The sequence below is a fragment of the Arvicola amphibius genome, chromosome 3 (genome assembly GCF_903992535.2).
Source record: "Arvicola amphibius chromosome 3, mArvAmp1.2, whole genome shotgun sequence".
In the NCBI taxonomy this organism is placed as follows: domain Eukaryota; kingdom Metazoa; phylum Chordata; class Mammalia; order Rodentia; family Cricetidae; genus Arvicola; species Arvicola amphibius.
Genome location: NC_052049.1, coordinates 76,852,151 through 76,872,628, shown reverse-complemented (window position 1 = coordinate 76,872,628; position 20,478 = coordinate 76,852,151). Strand labels below are relative to the sequence as shown.

The 20,478-nt window shown below is 39.3% G+C and overlaps 1 protein-coding gene across 1 annotated transcript in view; it reads left to right on the top strand.

Annotated features, from left to right (window-relative positions):
* Window positions 1–20,478, top strand: part of Dync2h1 (dynein cytoplasmic 2 heavy chain 1) — a 229,932-nt gene that overhangs the window by 76,925 nt on the left and 132,529 nt on the right. Inside the window, 10 exon segments of the mRNA XM_038323616.1 lie at window positions 224–326; window positions 769–936; window positions 6,005–6,135; window positions 7,192–7,448; window positions 8,172–8,211; window positions 8,213–8,282; window positions 8,943–9,056; window positions 10,450–10,592; window positions 12,879–12,960; window positions 18,204–18,358. Of these exon segments, the coding sequence (XP_038179544.1) occupies window positions 224–326; window positions 769–936; window positions 6,005–6,135; window positions 7,192–7,448; window positions 8,172–8,211; window positions 8,213–8,282; window positions 8,943–9,056; window positions 10,450–10,592; window positions 12,879–12,960; window positions 18,204–18,358 (1,263 nt within the window).

Here is a 20,478-nt window from a genome sequence, read left to right as displayed (position 1 = left end):
TTGAGGCAAGAAGATTGCCATGAGTTACAAAGTGAGTTCTAGGCCAGTGTGGGTCAGAGTGGAGGCCCTGCCACAAAGATAATTACGTAAATAAAATGTGTAAGACAGATTATAGAGGATAATTTTAAAGAATCAGTTCTACTGAAATAAAATTAGGTGGCAGAAAATGTCTAGGATGGTAAAATAGCTACAGGAAGGCTGGTTGCACTGTTTCCTCTTTCAGGTGCGGGCCAAGTTCACAGTTGATGATTACAGTCACTATTTCTTTACCCCCTGCATCCTGACTCAGTGGGTGCTTGGCTTGTTCAGATATGATTTAGAAGGAGGTGAGTTTTGGTTGTCCCTGTGTCTAACTATGCTCTAAGTTGTACTCATAATATTTAAAAATGACTATTAGTGCATTAAATTTAAATAGCTCTATTATGTTTATTACTATTAAGAGGATAATAATTTCTTATATTCCTTTTTCCAACCTGTTTATCACTGTACAAATTTGATTTTAGAAAAGATAAAATATTTTCTTTCATAGCACCAATTTTATTGTGCAATTTGGAAATGATAACTTTATTGAACAGCTGTAGTGTTTAAAATATACCACTTTATTAAAGGAATGAATTTTAACTATTTCCAATTTCTTTTCTTTACCTGCTGCCACAATTATGGTATGTAGATTCTTCCTGTATATTTATTTCAAAACATTTTGTTAATCAGACCTCTTGAAAATAATTTAAGACTCACTGTGATTAAAGAAAAGCTTTGCCTTTTTAGGATCTTCCAACCATCCATTAGATTATGTTCTGGAGATTGTAGCCTATGAGGCCCGACGCTTGTTTCGGGACAAAATCGTTGGGGTGAAGGAGATTCATCTGTTTGATAATATTCTAACCGCAGTGTTCCAAGGAGACTGGGGCTCAGATATACTAGACAACATGGCAGGTAATAAAGATCAATGTACAGAAGTTATAGGTATTTTAAATTTTTGTGTCCAACCTGATACATGATTTCATGTTTCAATAAATAAAACTTTGGGTGATTACAATTTTAATTTTCCCAAAAGGGAAGATGCCCAGCCATTTTTTGCTAGACTTATACAATTATAATACAAACAAAATATAATAAGTACTTTCTTGAAAAGGGTGTTCAAACTTGTTGTTGTATATTTGTAATACAAAGTTGTTTTCCCAGGAGAATTTTCACTAACGATGGAGTTGGCTGTGGTGGCACACTTGTAACCTAGCACTTGAGAGACAGACGCAGCTGTGTGACAAGTTTTGAGGCCAGCCCAGTCCACAGAGCAGGTCCCGTCCAGTAAGGGCTATGTAGTAAGACCCTATTTAAAAAATTAAAAACCTAAAATGAAATTTTAGTATCTGATTAAATATGAAGCATAAAGGTCATTGTGAAATTCCTCACTTGATTATAATGCCTCTTGTTTAACAGAAAAAGCATTGTTTTCCCTGTTGTTACCCATAAAATCACCGGAACAGGACATCATATTTGTGCTTACTCCTTGTTTCCTTGGCTTCGTGTGAGGGGACATGTTGCGTTCAGGGCTGTGTCTACTTCATAATCAATTTGCGCATTAGAAACTGCTATGGAAGCGTGCGTATAGTAGAGAGAGCACTCCAGTGAGGGGCCTATGAGAAAGACATGGAAATGTTTCATAATGCATCAGTTATCCAGCTACACACCGTGCTAACATATTCATGAGTACTCTTATGTACTGTATATTGATGCCGTAAAACAATCCCACACCAGTCAGAATTATTGATAATAAAAGGGTTATTTATTTAAGAGGAAAATTTACAGATCACCGTCCTAAACAACGGTCCTCTGAGAGCAAACAGGAACAGAGTCTAGCAGCTGGAAAGGGAGCCAGAAGCGAGAGAGTGGTTCCCTCTGCAGTTTAAACTACAAGAGACCACGCCCCAGTGGGCTGGTATCTTAAAGGCTATTGGCTGTGAGCGGAATGTGCTCTCTCAGCAGCGTATCATTACCCAACTCCAAGGAAATACTGGAAGTGGGAAGGCTATTGGGGTTGACTGAAAGACTCTCGAGATGTTTCCAGAGATTTGCAAGTCGGGAGAAGACTCTAAAGACAACAACGCAAGGGAAAGTGTTGTGAGGAGGCTGCTGACAATTGAGCATCATTTTAGTAAGGTCTGCCTCATCCACCCGAGCATTGGCCAGGCTCTCTGGCAAGGCTCTGTTCTTGGAGTCAGGCCACGGCGCATACTGCAAACTTGAGTTAGCAGTGTCTCTTCCTCTAAAGGTCTTTTGTGCTTTGGATGCTATCATTTTATTTTTCGTGTCCCAGTCCTCTAGGATTTGGTGGTTTTCAGAGCCTATAAAAGTCTTTTATTTTCAAGAGGCTTACAGTTGAATGCCAGAAATGTTACAATCTCTGCTTTCAGTGTTGACAATTAGTGATATGCTTATATGGCATGAAGACTTGTGGAAGTTGTGGTTAAACTTGTAATTACAATGGAGCATAGAGTGTTGTAACTTTTACAAGTATATAACTATAGTGTTCCTAAAATGAGTATATAATAACATAATAGGTTTATTATGACATCACATATTTATATCATGTATTTTGCTTATATTTATATTCCATCAGCCTCACTTGTTCCTCCTTTCCCCCATTTTAGTCTTCTTCTCCCCACACAGTCTCCTCTCTACTTTCACCCTTCCCTCTCTCTGTCCTTCCCTCCCTCCGTCCTACCATCCCTCCGTCCTTCCCTCCCTCCGTCCTTCCCTCCCCCCCTCCCTGAATCTCTCTCTCTCTCTCTCTCTCTCTCTCTCTCTCTCTCTCACACATACACACACACACACACACACACACACACACACACACACACACACTTGTCTGCTGATGACCATCTAAGGCTGATTCTCTGTCTTGACTGACTGTTGTGTACAGGTCCATGTGTCTTTGTGATGTGTATGTAGACTTAAAGTCCTTTAGCTAAATATAAGAAAGTGAGGTACAGCTGGCTCATGGGGTAGTTCTATTTTGAATTTTGTCTTTGACATTCCACACTGATTTCTGTGCTTTGCAGATTTTACATTCCATCAACAGATACAAGGGTTGCTGTTTTCCTAAGTCTTCGACAGAATTTATGTTTGTTTTCTTAGTTGGAGCCATCCTGACTCGGGCAAAATAAAGTTTCCCTGCAATTTTAACTTGCCTTTTCCTGCTGCCTAAGGATGTTGAATTTTATCTCATACACTTAGTGCCTAAGTTGTATATATTTTGAGGACTGTCTATTCAATTACTTTATCCATGTATTGATGGGATATTTTTGGTGCTGAATTTTTTAGATGTTATTTTAGATAGTAATTCTTTCTCAGATGTTTAACTGGCAAAGATTTTATCCCAGTCTGTAGGGTATTTCTTTTCCCTGCTGTGACCCTTGGCTGTGGAGAAGCTCTTATGCCTCACACTGTACTGTAATCTATTGATTTCTGCTTGTAACTTGCTAGACTCATAGATTCCTATTCTGAAAGTCCTTGCCTAGTCCTAGGTCTCTAAGAGTTTCTGTTGGGTTTCTATCTAGTGTTTTCATAGTTGTAGGTCTGAAAGTCTTTAATCCATTTTGAATTTTCTTTTGTGAGGGAAAATCATCTGATATAATTTGTTTATATGTGGATGCCAAGCTTTCTCACTACTGCCTCTTAAAGAGACAGTTCTTTCTTCAGTGTGTATTATTGGCACATTTGTCAAGAGAAAAAAAAGCTACAAGAAACAAAACCAATTAGTATTATTGATCTACTTGTGTTTATCTTACCTGTTCCAGTGATGTACATATGACCCATCTTTTCCTAAACTACACTGTCTAGATTCCTATAGCCACAGCATGATACATGTTGAAATTAGGTAGCCTTATTTCTCATGGGATGATCATATCTCTGTCTGTGTAATCATGTCTCAGTATGACAAGATTGTGACAGACCTTACACTGAGTCTTTGTATTGACCTGGAATGAATTGGTGTCTGTACTCTGTGTCTTCTGACTCAGACACCAATTCATCTACTAAGATGGCCATTAAACCCCACTCAAAGCTTTTCTAATCCAGAGTTCCAAAGTCTACACTCCTCCTAACAAAAGCATGGTTAGGCCTATCACAGCAGTACCCCAGTTCCTGGTGCTAACTTCTGTCTTATGGTTCTATTGCTATGAAGACACATGACTATGTCAACTCTTACAAAGGATAACATTTAATTGGGTCTGGCTTACAGCTTCAGAGATTCAGTCCATTATCACCATGGTAGGGAAGCTTGATGGTGCAGAGGCAAACATGGTGCTGGAGAAGGAGCTTAGAATTTTTGATCTGCAGGCAGCAGGACTAGACTGCCACTTTGGGCCTGGCTTGGGCATCTGCCGCCTCAAAGCCTGCCTACAGTGACACACTTCCTCCAACAATGCTACACCTCCTAAAAGTGCCACTCCTTATGAGCCCATGGGGCCATTTTCATTCAAACCAACATGGTGTGCATCTGCAGATAGAGCTTCTTTGTTTGTGCACACTGCACACAGAGAAAAGAGTTGATGAAGGTCAGAGGAACTTGGTTGCTTAGGTCTCAGCAGGAAAGTGACTACGGTGTTGGGCCCAGGAGAACTAAGCTTGTGAAGAGGAAGAAAGGGACAACTTCAGTCAAATGCAGAGTACAATTTCCTTTTAATGTAATGTAAATTGATACTGTAATTTTAAGAGAAATTTGGGGGATTTTTGATTTCTAATTGAACTTTGCTTATTGATTTTATTTTGTATTTTTGAAGTTAAGGCCCTTGGTGATATCGGTAAATCCCTATTCTTTCATAGGGAATGTTTTGTATTTGTTTTATCAATTTTATGTAAGCTATTTTCATTTTACAAATATGATGTGGCGATTTTCTTCATTAGTTACTTTTCTTTTTGCTGCGACAAAATGCCTGGTAATAGCAGTGTGTGCAAGGGTTTGTTCTGGCTCAGCATGTTAGGTTCCATCAAGGCCAGGAGTCGGGGTGGCAGCTGGTCACAGTGCAGCCACAGTCAGGATGCAGAGAGCTATGGCTCGCTGTGTTGTTCGGGCTGGTCACAGTGCAGCCACAATCAGGATGCAGAAAGCTATGACTCTCTGCGGTGTTTGGGCTGGTCACAGTGCAGCCACAGTCAGGATGCGGAGAGCTGTGGCTCGCTGCTGGTTTTCTGCTTGCTCACTCCCTTTTTAACATTATCCAAGACCTTAACAGTTAGGGTGGTTCTTCCCACCTCTGATAATCCAGTCTGGCAAATTCCACATAAACATTCATAAAGGATAGTCTCCAAGGTGATTCCAGATCATTTCAAGTTGACAGTATTAATTATCACAATCCTAGGGAAGCAAGTCAGAGAAACCAATATATTGGGGAGTAACAGAGAGGATGGAAGGAAGCCACTTTGTATGAAGAGAGAAAAGTGGTGATCTGGTTTACTGGCAGATTTCCAGCATGAGTTGGAGAGGGACCCCTGTGGAGTTTTGGAGACTGAAGGAAAGTCTCTCCCATTGGGGATGTGCCATGGTTGCCCATGCTCCAGGGGATAACTTCATCTCCATGCACATTGGGCACATTGGACACTACTTGGTATCCGAGTTATTAGTAACAAAACAACAAAAAGAAGGTGTGAAGTTGGAAGAAAAATGGGTTGGGGGGAAAGTATGGGAATCAGTATCAACAAAACACATTAGTAAATTGATAAAATTTTCAAATCATGAGTATATTTAAAATGTTTAAAAAGTGGGTAAGGAATATAATGAAAGTAGCTCAGCTAGTCCTTAGACTGGTTTTGCTATTTTAATTTGTGATTTTAGTATCTACTGATTTTATGGATCTTCTAAGTAATTATGTCAATTCATTTGGTGTAATCTACCTTTGTATTTCTGGAGACAATTTTATTTAGACTAAAAAAATAATTTAGTAAATGGGGCAGCTGGTTCTCTCATCACTAGTGATATAAATCAACAGCATCTTTTCTGCAGATAGCTACTATGTCACATGGGGAGCCCGGCATAGCTCAGGAGCAAATACAGTTCCAGGACAGCCATTACCTCCACATGGGAAACCACTTGGCAAACTGACCTCTGCAGACCTGAAGGATGTCATTAAGAAGGTATGGAATCATGCCCGGGAGTAAGGTATGGCTATGGTAGTATGTTAAAGTATTGTTAGAAACATTTGAGTACGTGAAATGAAAGATCACACAATAGACAGAACCTGATCTGCTCTTTGGAGTTTAGTTCCCTCTGGCAGACATTACCAGATTGCACAGATTGCATGTAAAATTGGTAAGATAACTTTTTAAAGATGGTATTGCCATTGGGCTAGCGATGAGAAAAAGTGATTGGGAAGTATTCCTGGAGAGGTGAGTGTCATACCTCACTATCAGCGTCGCCTGGTGAAAAAGAAAATAGGTGGGGTCCAAGTTTGGCTCATCAGAGTCAGGTCACACCAGCTGAGGACTGGATTCTGAATCTCCATCTCCTGTGCAGTTTCTTCTTCATGACCTCTCTTTTGCCCTTTCCCCTTCCTTGCCTTCTCCCCACTTTCCTTTATTCTCCCCCTCCATTTGCCTTCAGCTTAGTTGTGAGAAGAAGGAACAGCGTGGCATGTGTATTCTTTTTTAATTGTGTATAACATATGCTTGTGGGTACCCATGGAGGCCAGAGGAAAGGTCAGATCCACCAGAGCTGGAGTTAGGCTCTTGTGAGCCATCCTACGTATATGCTGTAGTGCTGTCCGGAGCTGGTTGAGATTGTACAACCTTGAACTTGATTGACGTGAGGTTTTCATATGCCAACAAAGTTAGGTTATTACAAAGTAAAGTTTTAGATGCAAAATAAAATATAGTCACTTCACCCTTTTCTTGAAAGTATCAAAAATATAACATTCTACTCTAAATAAGTAAATTTTAAAAAGATATATTTATTTATTATGTGTGTGTGTATGTGTGTATACTACAAGAGAGCACATGCGCCATGTGCATACAGGAGCTGTGAAAGTCAAAGTAAACTCAGATCCCCTGGAACTGGGATTATAGGCCATGAGGATGCTGGGAACAAAATCCAGCAAGACTTCTGAGCCATCTGTGCAGTCCCAGAAAAATAATATTTTTGTTGTATTAACTAGAAATTGCATTAATTATAAAATCTGTTTTTGTTTTTCAAAGGGACTTATTCATTATGGACGGGATAACCAGAATTTAGATATTTTACTTTTCCAAGAAGTTCTGGAGTATATGTCTAGGATAGACAGAGTGCTAAGTTTCCCTGGAGGCTCACTTCTCTTGGCAGGACGCAGTGGTGTGGGGCGGCGAACTGTCACATCTGTAGTGAGCCACATGCATGGTGCGGTGCTCTTCTCGCCCAGGATCTCCAGAGGCTACGAGCCCAAGCAGTTCAGCAGTGACCTCAAGCATGTGAGTCAGCGTGATGGCATCTTCCTTTGTGTGCTTTTCAATCTTGCTAGTTATTAAAACTTGTAAGATTTCTACATGTAACACAGTTTTCCTTTTAATTTTGTTTTAATTTTATTTTCTCCATGATTACTAAAGTTTGATTTGTACACGGGAGGTTCCTGTTAGGGATCTGAGATTATGGATGTCACATTGTGTGATAAACAGGACTACATATTTGTGTAGGAAGAGTATACTTTAAAAATAACCAGTTTTGCTTCAGTGACTTACTTCTAAAATCAATTTTCCTTCAAGTATAGTTATTGATGACTCTAATTACTTTCCAAATGGTACAGGTAAAAAAATATTTCCTTTTTGTTCTCAGTTTCTAAATAAGTAGGTAAAGTAGGCACTAAGTAAGCTAGGTATGGGCACTTGGGAGGAAAAGGCAGCAGGATTCTGGCAAGTTCACGGCCAGCCTTAGTCACATAGCAAGACGCTATGTTCATAAACAGTGCTATACCGTAAGAGCACACCAAGCAGCTAGTAGACAAGTGACTTAAGTCCTTTCCTTGTGTGGAGAGCCGCTCTGCTCTGGAGCCTGTGGTATGCCGTGGCCAGCTCCACATGCAACACTGTCCTTTTCACTCCTCAGACTGTTCCAGGTTATGTGTCATGTTGTCCTGCCAGCCATGGGTTGTCATCTTAACTGCTCCCGAAGTCCCTGAGAGGACTGGTCTTCCCTGTTTCCACAGGTGCTGCATTCTCGCGGGGATTGAGGCTCAGCAGGTAGTCCTTACTTCTGGAGGATTACCAATTTGTACACCCTACATTTTTGGAGATGATCAATAGCCTTTTGTCTTCAGGCAAGTGAATGGTTTCTGTGAAGCAAATATAAGTACTATTGTAAGAATTACTCCATTGAAGTTACTGTATAAAGTTTACCTGTGTTACGGGAATCTTGAACATGGTTGTGACTGAGGTCATAAGAGTGCACACATGGCTATGACTAAAGAATTGAGATCTCAAGCTTTATAAAGCCAAGAATATGTAAAAGTTATTGTTAATACTTCTGGTAGTAACTGAACAAAAAAATTAAAGTAAAAATTGAAAAGCATTTTTTTTGTTTTTTTTTAATTTTATTTTTCCATTCAAAAATTTACACTTCCTCCCCTCCTCCCATTCCCCTCCTGCTCCCCCACTCACCCTCCTTCCTTCCCCTCCCTCCTTAAGAGAGGGCAGGGAACCCTGCCCTGTGGGAAGTTCAAGGCCCTTCCCCTACATCCAGGCCTAGGAAGCTTTGCATCCAAATAGTCTAGGGTCCCAAAAAAGCCAGTACATGCAGTAGAAGAAACAAGTCCCAGTGCCTTTATTAATGGCTTCTCAGTCAGCCCCCATTTTCAGCCACATTCAGAGAGTCCGGTTTGATTGCATGCTCATTCATGAAAAGCATTTTGTATGTAAAATTTGTCTTGAATTGGTGTATGCTAGTCAAAGTAGAAAAGACGTTTACTGTTCTTCCACAGGCGAGGTCCCTGGCCTGTACACTCTGGAAGAGCTGGAGCCTTTGCTGTTGCCTCTGAAAGATCAGGCTTCCCAGGATGGTTTCTTTGGACCAGTCTTCAATTACTTCACATATAGTAAGAGGCAGAGAGTTCACCACTAAGTTTATATTCTGCTTGGTGTGAAATAAATAGGATTTAATACGGCGTTCTGCACAGCTTGGCACCTGGGACCTGATTAGGGGTGGAGAGGGAATGAAGAAACGCATAGTAAACTTAATAAATAACAAATCGCTGCACGAGCAGTTGGGGCCGGAGGGCCGAGCTTGCTCTAGTGGAGTGGTGCCTGCTGTACAGTATCCCAGAACCTCAGTGCAGTTACTGTGTAGAGCAGAGGAGGCGGACCTCGCTTAGCTAGGGGTGCAGTTACCAGTACACACTGCTCAGTCATTCATAAACAGTTCATACTTTTGCACACTGCCAACATTTGCTCTTAGACTTTAGAAGGATTTTGCCATCTTCCTAAGCTTGACCCAGGTAGGGGTAAGGTTTTGCTTATTTCTCATGGGCCTGAGGCCTTGGTCCTGACATGGCTGTGTACTTGTTAACAGTAACATTCACTCAGGACTTCATAGCTCTCCCACAATTTAATTGCCATAATTTTCATTAGATTGTGAAGGTAATCTTAAATTTAGGGTTCTTTAATAATTAATGACTTTTTTGTTATTTTTCTTGCGATTTTAGAAAATAACACAGAAGAAGCCTATGATAACAATACCTTTGGAAATTTTATCAGAGGGCAGTGTTGGAATTGCACTGATGGTTTTGGAATACCAGCCCTTGCTGTTTGCATTTTCATTTGATTGTATTATACTTGCTACACTAGCAGATCTTGTCTTAAATAAGACAGGCTTATAGTGTTTTTTAAATGCTAAGTAGCTGATTATTTATACAGAAGCATTTTCTTGTGCACTATGGAGATAAAATAGAATTTTTTTAAAAGCATAGATCCCAGCATTCCTGTATGATATCTTTATGAATCTTTTTCTGAGTATGTGTGACTCACAAAACACACGTGAAGAAATATTTTTATTCATTCTTTGAGAATTCATATACATATACTATGGATCTTGATATCAACCCTTTGCTTCCTGTCTAACTTTTAGGCTCTCCTACCTCACCCCAACTCCCAACTTGCTGCCTTCTTTCCGTAGCCCACTGAGGCTGAGTTATGCTATCCTTGTTTCATAATGGGTGTGGGGGCTGGATACTGGATGTGGCCATCCAGTGGCCCTAGTGGCCCCTAGTGGATGGCCACTAGGGGCCACTTCCTTCAAGAAGCAAGTCATTTTTTAACCAGTGTAAAAATCTTGCCTTAATATTTTGTAGTTTGCTTTTTTCCCCCATAAGCAGCTCCTACTGTTTCATTGAAAATATGTTTTACCGTAAAACCAGTCCATATACAAGTTCCTTGATTTATGGTTGTTCTCATAATTTTTCCATGATTACAGTTTCTTACATTTTTTTTTAGGAATTCAACAAAACTTGCATATTGTCTTGATTATGGATTCTGCAAATATGAATTTCATAATAAACTGTGAGAGCAATCCAGCTCTGCATAAGAAGTGCCAAGTGCTGTGGATGGAGGGCTGGTCAGACAGCAGCATGAAGAAGGTATGCTCTGCTCTGATGCTGAGCTTGCTCTGCTCGGTACCCTGTCCCAGGCTGTGCCTGCTACAGGTGAAACCTTAGCTTAACTGAGGCCCTGGACATTTCTACTATGTCTGACAGCATGTCTGTTTTCTTTCTGTTCTTAGGATAGTTTAGTTGAATATGGAATTTTAGGCGGCAACTTCAAGTATAAAAATTTTAATAGAATAAAGAGATAATTATCTTTTAAAAAAATAGTATGACTTGGATTTATTAGCCTAACAGGCGCTAGCCTAGATTTTTTTTTAAATGCATAGTAAGAAATTTAAAAAGTGAAAATTTAAAAATTTAAGTTGTTTTAAAAAGCACATTGAGGGGTTGGATAGAGGAGATCTGCTGGGTGGATTGGGGGCACATAAGCATGGGAACTTGAGGGATTGGATATAGAAGGGGCTGGGTGGAGGTGGGGTCTTGAAAGTTGATGACTGGGATGGGGGCTTTATTGGGTCTGGTAGAAGCCTGATGCAAGGGAAACGCCCCTCCGAATCTACAAGGATGCCCCAGTTAAGACTATTGGCAGTAGTGGGATGCACAGTGATCATGGCCATCCCCTGTGATCAGATTGGTGACTGCTGCAGTTGTCATCGGAGAGCCTCCATCCAGTGGCAGGTGGAGGTAGAGTCAGAGATCCATGGCCAAACATGGGCAGAGCTTGGGAGTCCTGCTAAGGAGAGGGAGAAGGGATTGGGGGAGCCTGAAGGATCAGGGATTTGCAGAAAATCCTCACAGAAATGGCTAGCCTGGGTCCTGGGAACTCACAGAGTCTGAAGCAACAACCAGGGAGCCTGCATGGGACTGACCTGGGCCCTTTGCATATGTGTCAGGGTTGTGTAGCTGGATCTATTTGGGGTACTCCCAGAGGTAGGAGCAGGGCTGTCCCTGTGCTTTGGCAGGCTCTTGGTAATGGATTCCTTATGCTGGATTGCCTTGCCTAACCTTTAGAGAGGGGGAGGTTTGTGATCTTAAGGCAGCTTGTCAAGGCATGCTTTGCTGATACCCATGGGGAGGCCTGTCCCTTTTCTGAGCAAATACAGAGGAGGGGTGGATGGGGGCGGGCAGAGGAGAAGGATGGGAAACTGAAATTGAGTTTACTGTATGAGTTCATAGCACCGTTCTAACTACAATCCACTTATTTTACTTTATCTGAATCAGTAATAACCTTAGACATTAGGCTTTGAATAATATTCATATTCCCAATCACTTACTTGTTTTTGTATACTAGAGGTACATAGTCTGGTATGTTTCAGAGTAGTGTGATGTTGCATCTCAGACAAAGCTTTAAACAGATGGAGGGCAGGCAAGGTTTTTTAGCCAGTTGAATAGAAAGTGAGCAACTATGAAGTTCTGGATATGCTTCTCTGTTTTCTCCCTGAATTCAGAAGTGATTTTATTACTTGAGATGAAGGATGAGAGAAGACACTTGGCAGCTTGAAGAGATGCATGAAGACATAGTTTGTGAAAATGAAAGACAGAGAGCATGAGTCTGTGTCCTTGAGGCCAGCCTTCACAGTTGTGTGTTTTTTCCTAAGCCATCTGTACATTTACATCCGGCAAGTGGTGACTTGAATTTAGCTAATGTTGTGGTTTTGCTAACTGAGTGTGATGAAATAAGTGTGAGGAGGGAACTGAGACTTGCACAAGCACAAGTGATTCCTGAGGAATTTAAGTGGATAAAGGGAAGATTATGGTTTGAAAAAGAGGAGCGACAGTGCAAAGGGGGTTGAGTCTTTGGAGACTGGATTGGAGCAGGGGCTGAGAGGATGCTGGTATTGAGGTCAGCCTGGAAGACAAGTGTCATGGTAGAAGGATGAGAAACCCAAAAGTAAAGGCTTACCATGCAGGCACGAGGAAAACCGTGGGGACCAAGTTTGTATCTCCCAGAATCCAAGTAAAAGGTTGAGCATGGTTTTGCATGTTTATAATGCCAGCTCTGGGGAAGCAGAGCCAGGCGGGTCCTTGGGCAGGCAGCTAGCCTGATTGGTGAGCTCCAGCACAGAGAGAAGGCCTGTCTCCATAGAGGTGGACAGCGATCTTGAGAATGACACTTGGGGTTGCCATCTGGTCTCTATACATACTTCCATCCCTCACAAGTGCTCTCTCAAAAATTCTGTACCCAAAAAATGTTCACTTAAGGCCTCTTAGAGGCTTTTCTGCTTTGTCATGAATCAGTGAAAGGATGGTGAGCACTAGTTAAAAGAAGTACAGTGGGTTACATTTCATCCAGTGGTAAAGAAATGCTCTGTATTTTAGATACCAGAGATGTTATTCAGTGAAACAGATGGTGAAGAAAAACATGACAAAAAAAGAAAGGAAGAAAAGAAAAAAAATTCAGGTAGTATTTTGATATAATCTATTTGTTTATTTACTTTTGTATTTATGACATACTACTTTTTCTCACATTAGAGATTCATGGGCGATGATTATAAGTTTAAATAATGTGAACTATAGCACACCTTTCTCTGTACCACCAGTTCCTAAATAGCGACATGGAGACTTATTATTAATTATGAAAGCTCAGCCTTTCCTTAGGCTTGTCCTAGTAGCTCTTACAACTTAAATCAACCCATGATTTTAATCCATGTTCCTTCATGTGACTCTTCACCTCATCTCTCCATAGTGCTCATGTTGCTTTCTCGGCACCTGGCTGGCAACCCTGCCTTTCTTCTTCTCTGTCCTCAGAAGTCCCCTGTAACCCTTTCCTGCCTAACTATTGACCATTCAGCATTTCATTAAACCAATCACAGTGATAGATCTTCTTCCAGTATAAAGGAATATTCCACAGCAGTGAACTGTTAGCAGTCAGGTTTCTTTGAGTATGTTAAAATTTGAAGCTCTCTTCATTTTTAAATTCAATTTGGGTCATATAGGAACCAAAAGAGTATGTATATGTGAGAAATTAAAGAAATTACTTTTCCTAGGGGCAGGGGAGATATCGCAGTAAACTGGTTGCATTCATGAGTCCCACATAAGTGATGGTGTAGAACTTGCTTGTAACCCCTGCTAGGAGGGCAGAGACAGGAGGAGCCCTGCACTCACTTCTCAGGCCTAAAGGCTGACACAGCTCTAGAGGTTGGTCTTTGACCTCCATGTGTTCTTTGATACACATGTGTATCCCACATGACCTTCTACATACACTCCTGTATCCCTATTCCCAACCCTTTCACAAACAGAATTATTTTTCTGGCCTAGTGAGTTGAAGTCCTGATTATGTTGTTTTGACTCTAATCAGTAGATGCACCATGTAGCTTCATTTACGTCCAGAAAAGTGGTATTTTATGAGTACAGGTGGTATAGTTTCTCAATTGTAATATTATTCCACATTAATTTTGAATAAGTAATTTTTACACCATAAGTCATTTATATTCTTTAACATAAGCATCTAATCATGAAATGTTTTATTAAGTTTACTTTATGCTAGATGCAGGGCTGTTTACCGAAAGAGCTAATAGCCTAGTGAGAACAAGACTTATGCTGTGCTATAGACATTCAGTTCTGATGTAGCAAGAGACGTGGTGATAGAAGTTCATCTAACGTGTGTAGAAAAGTGGGTTTGGGTATAGCAAGCATCGTAACAGGTAGAAGAGCTTAAACAACCAGTCTGAAATGGCATCCTTTTTCATATATTGCTATAGAACTGTGAAGAAGTGGTAGAAAGGTCTGAAACAGCGATAGGGTCAATTTCAATGAAGAGAAAAGGGTGGGCAGAGTCACTAATCAACAGCTTAGCATATTGTACTGAGTTTGCAATCACTTTGTGGGTGTCCTGGGGATCTTGGGAGATTAGCAATGTGATTAGGATTTTCTTTTACACTAGGATCTCTAGGTCTCTTTCCCCACCTCCAGCCTACCTCATTTTTTCCTTCATTTATTGTGAAGTGGTTATGTAGTTGGAGACTGCTCGTTTGTTTCCTGGTCATCCAGACCCTAATGATCATAAAGAAACTATATTAATTACAACGCTGTTTGGCCAATAGCATATTCCTAGCTAGCTCTTACATTTAATTTAACCCATTTTTATTAATCTGTGTATCACTACTAGGCTATGGCCTATTGGTAACGTTACGACATCTATTTCCTTCAGCAGCTAAATGGTGTTTTCTTGTCTCTACCTATTCTCTCTCTACATATCTCTTCCAGCCTGACTATATTCTGCCCTGCTATAGGCCAAAGCAGCTTATTTATTAACCAATGGGAATAAAACATATTCATAGCATACAGAGGGGAATCCCACATCATCTCCCCTTTTCTGTCTAAATAAAAAAGGAAGGTTTTAACTTTACCATATTAAAATTGCATGTAACAAAACAGGTATCAAGCAAGAATTATATTTACAATATTTCTTTGTGAGTCTAAAGTTTCATATCTAATATATCTTTTATCATAACTAAGGAAAACTGTAACTATCTAGTTTTCAACTCCATCAAAGACTTCAGAAGGATATAATATTACCTAAGTAAACAGCAAATGTATTGTAAGCAACTTCCAAAACTCTAGAATCGACAGAGACATCTTTCTGCCTGGACAGTCACCCCAAGTTCTTCTGTAACACTGGGGCATCCGTCTTCAGTATACAGGCCCGTAGTATCTGGCAGATCTTTTCATGAAGTAGGAAATTTGAAAGACTATTTTGCCTATATTGGCAGTTTGTCAGTCAATTTCTTCTGTGTCTTGCAGAATCTGTGGTAGTTTCCTCTGTGAAGCAGGAACCGTGAAGGACCATCTTGTCTTTAGGAAAGTTCAGCAGTCACTTTTCTATGGGTCCTGCATGTCCAGTTCATACAGCATACCATCAAGCAGTCCAGGCAAGAACAGTTTCTTGCCAAAATGGCTAGCCTTGTCTCATTGAAGGCAAATTCCATAATCAGTTTCTTCAATGTCCATCAACCTCTTTGTAATAATTGTTGCTGCCAGAAGCAGACATGTCTCACTGTTGAGAAAAGTCTAAGTTCTTAAAACATTTTAAATGCCATATTCTATAGGTCTTTGAAGTCTTTGAAGGTTATTTATCTAACTGAAATATTCCTCAGTATACCTAGAAAGCCTAAGTAACTTAACTACAAATTTAACTATTATTGTTGACTATTAATTCATAATTTTAATTATATACTATATTTTAAATGAGCTGTATATACATAAACCTTAAATAAGAGTAGAAATATACATATAGCAAAATTGACCTTAAATTTGTATCAGTTAGACCAAGATCTATACCAAAGTAAAATATTCATCTTTATATCATATCCCCCCTGTTTAGAAAGAGGTTGACTGTGACCATTTAGCCATTTATAATCAACCACCTTAAAATGAAAAAAAAAACATTTATAAACAATCATTTTGGGAATTTGGACTAGTTTTCTCTAAACTTCTTCCTGCTGTTTGTTGGGTGAAGTGTTTTTAGGGTTCACGGAGACCTTCCAGTGGGTCTTGTTCCGTCAAATCACAGTAGCCTGGAAGGAGTGCACAGGTTCTCATCTGTAGAACCAAAAGTAGAATCTGTTTTCCAAATTAACATATCTTTAGATTCAAATTTTGGAGTCAAGATATCTTTATGTTGGTTTAGCTTAGTAGCTCCCAGAAAGAAAGGGCCCTCTGCAGTGAAAAAAATGCAAAGAAAACAGAATAATATACATAATCCAAACTCTCTGTGTATATTTCATCTTTATGTAACTTATTTTTTAATCTATTACTTTTAAATATTTATTGTTTGTTCCTTTAATCTATAACTGTCTGTATTCTTGTCTATACTTTTTCCTCTCTTTTCCAAGCCCATGTACATTTTTTTTACCCATACTGTGACCTGTTCAGAGGTTTATTTTTGTCTGAGTCTGTCTGAATTACTTATCTGTAATCATTTTCTGACCAGAAGCACTTTTTATTTTTTTAAATGCTAATCAGTTGTGGCTAGGACCAACTCCACAGCCCTGCCTGTTGGCTCTGCCCCATCCAACATGGCAGAGGTATTGTTACTGCCTTTGCTAGCCATGATCACCACCCCAGCTCCAGGGATGCAGTGGGTCTATGTCGCCATTAATCAACTTTTAGCACTCTGCTCACAAACCCCATTTAAGTGCAAGACCTCCTGACAGAGCCAGACTTCATGCTGCTAGCATGAACTTGGACTCACACTCTTAAAGGAACTGCACAGTTTTTGCTATTATCACTGAGTCAGAAAGCCTTTGCCTCTGCTTGCCTCTAACAGAGCCCACCTGAGAAAATACTGCTGTCAAGAAGCTGTGCTTAACTCTGTTCTTTTGAGTCTAGAATTCCTTCCCAAGTCCTTGCAGGTTTTATGTGTATGTAATTGCCCCACATTGGGCACCATATATAGTCAGAGACTGCTCATTTGTTTCCCAGTGCCCAGACCCAAATCATCATACAGAACCTATATTAATTATAAGAATTTTTGGCCAATAGCTTAGGCATATTCCTACCTAGCTCTTACATCTTAAATTAACCCATTTCTATTAATCTATGTATCACTACTAGGTTGTGGCCTATTGGTAAGGTTCTGGCTTCTGTCTCCTTCAGCAGCTACATGGTATCTCCTTGACTCTGCCTACTCTGTCTCTATAACTCTTCTAGCCTGGATATATTCTGCCCTGCTATAGGCCATCTTTACTATTCATGATAATATTCAAAGCATGCGGTGGGGAATCCCACATCAGTGGTTATTTGGGGGAAATTGTAGGGAACTTTACCACTTTAGATGTACACTTCTATGACGTGGGAAAGATAAGGACTAAGCGAAGGAAAAGGTAAGGGAACAGAAAAGAATGGACTTGGAGGGTATTGGGAATTAGTTTTCATGAGGGTTGAATGTATGATGGTTGTGACATATAAGAAAGGATGGATCAAGGGTGCTTTACTGGTTTTTGGCTTAAGAAGTAGTTAGAAGTTTGCTTCATTCACTACAGGAGTGGATGCCGATGGCCAGTGAGATAGAAGTGTGTTTTTGATCACAGATACATTGAATTCCATTTGAGCTTACTCCTAACTTTCTGACAAATATCACTTTTGAAATATTCTCCCCTTCTCTATCAAATGAGTAGATTTTATTTGGTTTATAATCTTTTTTATTTCAAGTAGATCTTACTGTGTTGACTTTGATTACATGCATAATCTAGTTCTAATTAATTTATAGTGTTACAATAACCCATAGAATGATTTTACGGCAATAACACTACCTAGGGGGAATTGAATAACAGTGGAAAGATAGAGATCACTATAACCATAGAGTTCTGATTTCCTAAAGAGCATAGAAACTGTGGATGCTTTTATGCTTTTAAGAAAGGTCTTGTAGGCAGGGCGGTGATGGCGCATGCCTTTAATCCCAGCACTTTGGGGATAGAGACAGGTGGATCTTTGAGGCCAGTCTGGTCTACAGAGTGAGTTCCAGGATAGGCTCCAAAACTGCAGGAAAACACTGTCTCAATCCACTCCACCCCCCACAAAGAAGAAGGATGTTGTGCTTAATAACTATATAGAGTAGGGTATCTGAGATATAAGTAAGATTATTTAATATAATTTTTAATATCATATGCATTTAAATAACTTTTACTTCCTGTCTTTTTCTAGTTGATCCTGACTTTCTAAAATCATTCTTATTAATCCATGAGTCTTGTAAAGCATATGGGGCCACCCCAAGCAGGTACATGACCTTTCTTCATGTGTATTCTGCCATCAGCAGCAGCAAGAAAAAGGAGTTACTGAAAAGACAAAGTCATTTACAGGTATAGTATTGGTAGTGTTGAAAGATTTCATTTTTAGTTTTCAGTTATTATGTTTTGAGTTACTGCTTATGGGGAATGATTTTGCAGATCACAATGCTATTGTGCATGTGAAATATATTTAGTGTGGGTAATTAATGTATAATAAATCCTCAAGAAACAATTATACTTTCATATAGTGTCTCCCACTGGATTGTAATAAGGCTAATTATTCATTAGTAGTTATTTCACTTTTGAGTGATAATATTTGCTGTTTTGACAGTGTAATGCTGCCCCTAAGGGCCTTTTTTCTATGTGAACAATTTAGAAATTGAGAAATCATTATTTAACTGGATGTGATCCATGCTTGTAATGTAAGTATTTGTTAATCTGAGGCAGGAGGATTAGAAATTTGAACTAGCCTGGATTAATCAAGAGACTAGAAGAAAGAAAGAAAATAATGGAAATGTAAGCAGTGCTTTTGTAGATATTATTGGAAAGGTTAATATTTGACATTGTGAAACTGAAATTTTAAATAGTTTAAAAAAATCTAATTTTTTTCAGTTAAAGTAAAATAATGTTCTTACCCATGCCACTTCTGTAGTTTCCCTGTTCACCAGCTAGCTCCCTTATAACCATATGGTTATTAATTATGAAAGGTCAGCTGATAGATTATGCTTGTTTCTAACTAGCTTTTATAACTTAAACTAACCCATTTCTATTAATTTACATGCTGTTGCGTGGCTCATGGCTTATTACCTAATATGCTACATGACCTGCTTCCTCTGCTTCTCCTGGTAACTCAGTCCTTCCCAGCCTCCTCTCTCTCTGAAAATCCTCTCTGGCTATTGATGTTCAGCTTTTTGTTAAACCAGTTCGAGTGACATATCTTCACACAGTATAATGAAGTATTCCACATTTCCTCCTTTTGTCTAAACAAAAAGGAAGGGTTTTAATTCTAACATAATAAAACTATAAGTAATAAGAACAATTATCAGATAAGTTAATTGTACATTTACAATGTACAGTCCATTTGTATTTGGCATATTTGGAGAAAATAGCCCCTTATTTATTCTATCTTGATAAGTTCAAAGCTCTGTATTTTAATTTATCTTATATCATAACTTAAGAAAAACTATAACTGTCTAGTCTTTACCTCCATCAAGAATCCCAGAAGGATATAATATTACCTACTTAAACAGGAAGTGTGGTACAAACCACTTCCAAAACAACAGAAATATCTGGGTGTCTGGACAGTCACCCCACGGTTCCCCTGTAACATTGGAGTATCCATCTTCAGTTTACAGGCCTAGAATATCTGACAGACTTTTCTGTGAAGCAGGAATTTTTGAAGGACTGTCCTAATGTCTCGGCAAAGTTTGGCAATCACTTTCTTTTGTCTCCTGACTGTCCAATTTGTATAACATACTGTCAACAGTAAAGGCAAGGGTAGTTTCTTGCCCAGATGGCTATCTTTTGCCACAAAGAAAGCAAGCTCCATATGGAGATTCTTTGATGCCCATCATTCTTTTATGAAGTAGATTGGTCCTGCCAGGAGCAGACATGTCTTACTGTCATGAAAAACCTTGTTATTAAAATATTAAAATGCTATATTCTGTAGGTCTCTGAAGTATTTGAAAATCATCTATTTAAAATGTCTCTGATTGACCTTGAAAATATACCTAACATAAGTTTAATTATAGTTGAAACTACCAATCCATATTTTTTTATTATCCTAAATATCTTTCATGGACTAGAGCTTTAGATTACATTCATAAATGAGCTGCATAGGTGCTATACCTTAAGCAAGAAATGGAAACACATAATACAGTATAGCAAAAGTAACCTTAAATTTGTATCAACATACCAAAATCCATAACAATGTAAAATATTTGAGACTAGTGATTATTCAAAAGTAGACTCAAAAATCCACCCTTTTATGTCATCATTTCTGTATTATATCCCCATCTTCCCTTCAGAAAAGATCCTGAATCTAATCTCCTTTGTTTAGCTTTCTCCCTGACCATGATCAGTAAGAATTTATAACTAACTCCCTAAATATTGACCAACATCCATAACACATTGAATGACCAACTCCCCCCCGCAAAAAAACCCCAAAAAACCACCCATCCCACTTCTTGGGA